This window comes from Podospora pseudopauciseta, chromosome 4 (genome assembly GCF_035222475.1).
Source record: "Podospora pseudopauciseta strain CBS 411.78 chromosome 4, whole genome shotgun sequence".
NCBI lineage: Eukaryota > Fungi > Ascomycota > Sordariomycetes > Sordariales > Podosporaceae > Podospora > Podospora pseudopauciseta.
Genome location: NC_085894.1, coordinates 2,114,834 through 2,121,940, shown reverse-complemented (window position 1 = coordinate 2,121,940; position 7,107 = coordinate 2,114,834). Strand labels below are relative to the sequence as shown.

The 7,107-nt window shown below is 55.7% G+C and overlaps 3 protein-coding genes across 3 annotated transcripts; all 3 read right to left on the bottom strand.

Annotated features, from left to right (window-relative positions):
- Positions 1-397: 397 nt before the first annotated feature.
- Positions 398-2,923, bottom strand: QC763_409470 (uncharacterized protein; the record flags this gene model as incomplete). Its single annotated transcript, XM_062912575.1, has 2 exons — positions 1,410-2,923; positions 398-1,354 (listed from the first exon to the last, which is right to left on the bottom strand). Exons 1-2 carry the CDS (start codon positions 2,580-2,582, stop codon positions 398-400), a joined length of 2,130 nt encoding a protein of 709 aa, XP_062765772.1. The 5' UTR covers positions 2,583-2,923.
- A 385-nt stretch (positions 2,924-3,308) lies between these two features.
- QC763_409480 (uncharacterized protein) lies at positions 3,309-4,391 on the bottom strand (the record flags this gene model as incomplete). The annotated part of the gene is made up of 1 exon (XM_062912576.1): positions 3,309-4,391. One exon carries the CDS (start codon positions 4,389-4,391, stop codon positions 3,309-3,311), a length of 1,083 nt encoding a protein of 360 aa, XP_062765771.1.
- A 747-nt stretch (positions 4,392-5,138) lies between these two features.
- Positions 5,139-6,987, bottom strand: QC763_409485 (uncharacterized protein; the record flags this gene model as incomplete). The annotated part of the gene is made up of 2 exons (XM_062912577.1): positions 5,139-5,945; positions 6,025-6,987. The coding sequence occupies 2 exons, from the start codon at positions 6,985-6,987 to the stop codon at positions 5,442-5,444; spliced, it is 1,467 nt and encodes a 488-aa protein (XP_062765770.1). The 3' UTR covers positions 5,139-5,441.
- Between the last annotated feature and the right edge of the window lie 120 nt (positions 6,988-7,107).

Genomic DNA, 7,107 nt, shown 5'->3' with positions numbered 1-7,107 from the left:
TTTTGTTGGTCCAGCACCACCACCACCACCACCACCACCATCCCCATCCCACTGCATTTATATGCTTATGCTCCGACGCCCTAAACACCTTTTGAAAAAAAAAAAAAAAAACCTCCGTGGACCAAGAAAATGAGCATGTAGCGCTTATAGCTTTGTGTGTGTGTTCCAACCCCTATTCATCCGCTTTGATATGACCGCACCCCCCCCGCCCCTCCTTCCCATATATGGTATGATTGTTCATTTGTCGTCACGGTTGGTTCCCCAACACCCCCAAATGAAAATGCTTAAAAACTCCCCCTGCGCAAAACCAAAAAGAGAGCATATGTGTTGATGATGATGATGACGGTCGTTGCTGTGAATCGTCCGCTTGCTTGCTTGCTCCCCATCTTCCCTCCCCTCACTCAATACTCAACCTAGTAATCCCATCGTTAGTATCCACCATCCCCTGCAACCCAACCCTCCCCCTCTTATTATTACTCCCCGCCATCCCATTATTCCCACCCTCGCCACCACCACCAACGCTACTCCCCGGCCTCGACCCTCCTCCCCCTTGCCCTTGCCCCTGCCCCTGTTGTCCCACCGTAGTAGTAATCGCAGGCCCCAAACTCAACGCCCCCCACCCTTGCTCCCCGCCCCTCTGCAGCGGACTCTGCAAGACCGGGCTCCCGTGCGCGCTCATCCCCGGGCTCACCGCCCTCCGCTTGATACTGATCGGATCATTAAAATCATCATCCCCCCTCCTCCTCTTACTATTAATCCGTCTCGTAATCTCGGCTGCGCTCGGCATGCTCCCCCCAGGAGGCTGGTGCGGCGTCCCGTTCCCCGAGCTGCTCGTCCCCGTCGTCAGAGGCAGCACGAACGGGTTCTGACTCTGCGAGTTAGAGCTCGGCGAGTCCATATTCACATCATCCAACGACACCCCCGAGCTCGAAGCCCTCGTTACAAACGATGGTGGCGGTGGGGTGGTTGTCCTTGGTCCCGCGCCGCCGTTGGAGCTGCTTTCCGAGAAGGTATCCCAAAACACCTTCCCCTTGGAGTTTTTCAGCACTTGTTGCTTGAATGTTGCCGGGGAGAGACCGAGGGCGTTGTTGGTCGGGTTGTGAGACGCAACCGATCCCTCGATCATCATGGCGTCGTCGGGCATCATCTCGTCAGGGTGGACTTGGGAGTCGAGGTTGGGGCTGGACAAGGCTGTCGTCGCAGCCGAAGGGGCCGGTGGCAGTCGAGGTTCGAGGTCCATGTCGCTCTCACGGACTTGTCGTACCACCTCGGCTTCGCGGCGGAACTCGGTTTCTATGGGAGCGCCCTCTTCAGCGAGGGCGGCGCGGATACGGGCGAAACCCTTTGTTTTCGGCTATGCATGATCGTCAGCAAAGGTCGCAGATGTCAACAAGGCAACAAAAACGCACAAGAAGATTCCCCCTCCTCGTCACGGCCCGTCGTACGATGCTCGGCCGTGACGGGCTGTCAAGTCCCTCTAGCTGTCCATCGCTCTCGTTGCCCGAAATGTGCAGCTGATTCGCAGCCCAGCTGATGCTCTCCCTCCTAGTGTGAGGCAGGTCGCGGGAGTTGATCAGGTTGTTGGGGGGCGATTTGGAGATGGCGCCGGAGGCTGCGGGCGAGTGGAACCCCAGTCCCAGAGGTCCCCGCATTTTCTTTTTTGTTGATTGTTTGCGTTGTCGCTGGCGTTGTTGGAAGCTGAGAAAGTTGCTGACCGCTGGCGACCCGGGCATCCATCCGGGCGCCGATGGCCCCCCGGCCATGTGACCCATGCCCGTCCTAGAAGCTTGGGGTGTCATGATGTAGGCCTCCTCCATGTCCTCGTCCATGTAGTCGTCCTCGTCAGAGTCGGACGAGCTTTCGGACAGCACATGGCTAGTGCTGCCGAGGGAGCTCGAGATCTGCATACGCTCCTGGTGGTGGTGTCCCATGGTGCCCCAGTGAGACGAGGCAGCATGGTCGGCGCCGGCGTGGTCGCCACTGCGCCGGTTGGGAATGTTCATGGCGCGGGACCCGATGGTGGGCGAAGAGTCGGGATCGGCCTGGTTGGCGAGGGTGGAGTGATGCAGGCTCGTGGCGGCGCGGGAAAAGTCAAGGCCGCGAGATCGACGCGGCAGAATGTTGGTGGGTGAGGCATAGATGTGTGAATGGTCCAATTTGGGCGAGAGCGGGGCCTGCTTGACGTAGCCAGCAGCTTGCGGCTGAGGGGCCGGTGAGGATGGTTCAGTCGGGGCCATCTGGAGAGACAGGCCTCTCGTGGGGAACCCAGCTCGGATGGGAGTTGACGGCGGCAGTCGGAGGGCTGCAATGTCGGTGTCTTTGTCGCGTATGGCAATGTCGTCTTGGCTCTGCCGGCGGCTGGCCTCGACTATGCAAGGCGAAGGTGAGAGTTTGGGCGCACCTCCACCGTCCGATAAGGACCTGGACTTGGATAAGGGGGACCGAAAGGCACTTGGACCTTCTCTGCTTTCTGTTGTTGCTGCTGCCCCTACCATCCCTGGCCGTCTCCTGTTGGTCGAGGGAGTAGCGTCCATGACGGCAAAATCGCTTTCCACGTCCGACATCCTCGACAGGTCGTCCATGCTTGCTGCGCTGCTTGCTGCTGTCACCTGGGCGTCTGTAGCCGCGCGCAGCGGGGGACTCTGTATTTTTGAACGCGGCGCGTACTCATTCGATCGCGACTAAAAATATTGGCTTGTTTTTGGCAGATCCGTGCATACGTCAAGCTGTTGTAGGTGCGCAAGGTCAACAGAGACAGGGCCAAGACGTCTAGATCTTTTGACGAAAGAGCCGTATAGGCACGCGCTGGGCGCAAACAAGCTGAAGATGAACAGTTGAAGAGATCAAATTCACCTGTCGTCAAAGCTGATTGCAACCCTTTGGTGCGGGCTACACCCTGGTTAGACGCCCGGGCCATCTCCACGCATCCCGCCCGCGTGGACCCGGCACAGAATCCCTGTCGCTATTCCCGGTTCTTGACCAGACCCCGCTTTTATTTTTCTGGAAGCGCCATCGCACTGGCCGAGCAGCCGCTTGCATAGATCTGCATTCCAGCGCATACATACGTCATCAATAATTAATGTAGTGTTTCTACTATGCGATCGTCCATAGTATATGGCCAACAGCTTTCTTTCATTGTACTCGCCAACACTCACATATACTTTGGAGGGCAGAGAGGGGGCAAAGATATGGCGGGCTAACAATTGACCAATCATAGTAATTCATCTTTCAAGGTTGCAAAGTCGTTCGTTCAACTATCTACTGCTACACTATAGATGCGATTGCTCTTCACTCTCTCTGTTCACCACCTATTTCCCCGCAAACGCCTTGTCGAAGCCCGTCAGAGTAAACCGGTACTTGACATTACCCTCCTTGACCTTTTCCACAACCTCCTTGCATCCCTCCTCCGAAATCTGAACCGTCTGGACAACCGGCCTGACACCCTTCTCCGCCGCCAGCTTGAGCATGGCATCCATCTCCTGATGGTTGCCTAAATGGCTTCCCGTAAGCTTCACACCGTTCTGCACAAACGCCATCGCAGTCATCTCAGGAAGCGGCTCGTTGGGAATGCCCACCATGTGAAACTCCCCACCAACTTTGAGCGTGCCAAAGTAATCCGCCATGTTGAACTTGTGCGTCGCATCAGCGCAGTTCAACAGCATGTCGAACTTGAACTTGTTTTTATCCGCCCAGCCCTCCTCCGTGGTGAGAATGACGTCCTTGGCTCCGAGCTTCTTCGCATCATCAACCTTGTGAGCCGAGTGAGTGAGAGCATAAGTCTCAGCACCAAGAGCCTTTGCCCACTGCAGTGCCAAATGACCCAAGCCACCGATACCAATAACACCCACCACCTTCCCAGGGCCAATATCCGCCCTCACAAGCGGTGAGTAAGTCGTGATACCGGCGCAGAGCAGTGGTGCAGCCTCGGCAGAGGGGATCTCATCTGGGATCTTGAAAGTGAAATACTCATGCGCCCGGATGTAATTCGCCCAGCCTCCATGAGCGTCACTGCCATCCTCGTACTTGGCGTTGTAGGTGTCGACCATGTGAGGGCAGTAGTTTTCGTTTTTGGACTTGCAGACGTCACACTTGAGGCAGGACCAGACCTGAGCGCCGACACCGACGCGGTCGCCCTTCTTGATGCCCTTTACGGCCTTGCCGACGTTGACGGCCTTCCCGACGACCTCGTGGCCGACGCAGAGGGGGCCTTCGAATTCACCCCAGCCGCCGGTTACCGTGTGGACGTCGGAGCCGCAGACGCCGCAGCATTCGATCTCGACGTCGACGTCGTTGTCGCCAAAGGTCTTGGGCTTGAGGTTGGCGAGGTGGTATTGGTTCCACGTCTTGGGAGAGTCGACGCAGAAGCCGGTGAAGGTTTCGGGGTAGCCCATTTTGAAATGTATGCAGCTGAGTGAGTTGTAATTCTAGGGGTGGGTTTCTAGGTCGATCAGACGAGACAAGAATCAAATGAGTCGAGATGATGGGATTGGGTGTAAATTTGCTTCAGATTAAAACTGCTCTAGAGAAAAACTACGAGAATGGTTCTTATACTTGTTCGAAGTCGTTCCTGACAAACACTGCTAAACCGAGGCATTGGGACAGACTGCCGCCAGCGTGGAAGGGGCGAGTCGGCTCATCGCCATGGTCATGACGTCTTTGACTCCACTCAACCTCAACCAGCAGAGTTGTCATTGATCGAAACAAGATGTTGGTTGGCCTTCTTTGTGATCGGAGCTGTGCAAACAAAATCGGGCAGCTGGGAGGGAAAACCGTTTTTTATGACGGCATTGGGAAGGTTCGTTTAGAGCTTTGGAGGTGTGCTGTTGGCAAGCTCCGTGGCGACGGGTGCTGGTGATGTTTTGGGAAGAGGTTGCGTTACCCTAACCCTGGCCACTTCCACCTGGTGATCACCAGGGGAGATCACACTGTCACAGTGCTGCTTCACTCCTGACTGGTCACAAGCTTGATGGCTCACAGTGGCATGAGCCTCGATGGATGATAACGATGGATTTCGGACCTCTAACTCATCCAAGTATAACAGGTTTGGCACAAGCAAGGCACGAGCAACGGGTCCTTCAGTACTCATACCAGCTGTCAGGACCACGTTTCAACAACCCCAGTACCCTATCCATATGGCCCTCTGGTCCAGTGGTAAATGTGCTGGAGTTGCTCCCAATTGAAGGATTGGGTCCAACAGCCTTCTCGATCGTATCCTATCCGGAGCAAAACCCACGGGTTTTTCGTAGCCGAGTCACCCTTCTCAACATAGAAACGAGAAAGGTTGGCCGGTGAGCTTTTTGCTTGTTTTTTTATCACTGTGTATTTTCAACAAAGACAGAATTCTGATTCGAAGCAAGCAAATGATCGACTGACTCCCTACTCCCCTCTCCCTCTCCCATTCCATTGAACCCTACCAAAACAAAAGACAAACCCAAGAAAACCTAGATAGCCACATTCGGGTTGAGGCTTCTCCTGACCTGATAAGCCATATTATTCGTCCACTCAGGCACCTCGCCATTGATCCTCTCCTGGTTCTGCCTCCTGAACAGAATATCCTCATAAATATCCCGATACGCCTGTCCATCCTCGGTCGTGCGAGTCCACGTTTGATACCCCTTCCATGCCGCCTCCATAGCCTCGCTCGCCGACCAAGTCACCTCCCGGTTGCACCTCAACAACGCACCCACGACCTGCTTGAGCTCAGTCGTGTAGCCGGTGTTGTTGAAGCATCGTCTGATGTCGGTATCCGGCCGAGGACACCCATCGGTACAGCCCGGAAGCTGAGAAGCTTCCTCATCCTTCTCAGGACCATCGAACAAATGGATGCACCCGCAACCTTTGACAGGACACTCTTCAGGGTTGACCATCTGTGTGCCCATCATCATGTGGTAGAGGATCGCTCCTACAGAAAAGAGGTCGTTGCCGGCGGTGTATGGTCTTTCAGTCTGTCATCTTGTTAACCCCCGTCCCCCCCTCCCCACCTTCTCCATTCCGAACATCAAGTCAAAAGAAAACAAAACATACCTTATCAACCGTTGCCGCATCTTTCCACCACCCCACCATCCTCTTCCTCAGCTCCCCAATCCCATTGATGTACGCCCCCCCATCCTTCTCAACATACCTCCCCAACTCCTGCACCCTCTCCGGCGCCACAACAGGAACCTTATCTAACCCAAACCCCCCCTCACTGACCACCGTCCCGCTAACAGCACAATACCTCAAATCCCCCAGCTTGACCATCCCGTACGTCTCCGTGCCGAGAGGGTGCTGAAGAAAAATCTTACTAGCCCTGATATCCCTATGCAAAACAGGAAACCAATCATCATCCCTCCTCGCCCTCTTCCACCCCCCTTTCTCCCCCTTTTCCGGGGTCGGAAGCGTCATTCGATTGACAACCCTCAGCCTCCCCGCCCTCCCCCTCTGCCCCGGATGTTCCACATATCCCATCCCATACCCCTCCCTGTCCAGCTCCACAACCCCATACGTCTCCCTAATCCCCTGATGCAACCACTGCAACGCCCTGAGAACACTGGTGAGAACATGCCAGCAGAAACTCTCAGGCATGAACTCCCCCCCGTTCTGCACCTCGGAGATATCAATCTCCTTCTCGCTCTGTTCCAAGAATTGTTCTAGACTTCCACCATCGCACCAGTCCCATAAAAGGAGGACCTGCTTGGCTTGGACGGGCTTACCGTTCACTTTCAGGGGAACCCAGTTCGCGGCCTCGCCGCGCAAGGAAACCAAGTTTTCGTGGTTGAGCACTGCGGCGGCGGCGGCGCCGGCGCCGCGCTGGACGAGGGTGTGGACGGGGGAGGTGCTGGGTTGGTAGTATTCTGTCCAGTAGTGGCCCAGCAGGGGGAGGCCGTCGTTGTTGCGGCGGAGGAGGAAGCGGTCGTTGCCGAGGGATTTGATGAGGGTGTAGTCCGGGGAGGGGAGGGACAGGAGGGATTCCCGGGTGGGGGCGCTGATGATTTTGTGGGGGGACATCTTGAGGGTTTGGGGGTGGTTGGTGATGTCGTGGTTTGATGGTAAACCGCCTGGGGGTAAACACTGAAGCCAAGATTCAAGCTGAAATCAATAAGAGGAGCCCTGCTGAGGAAAAATAGC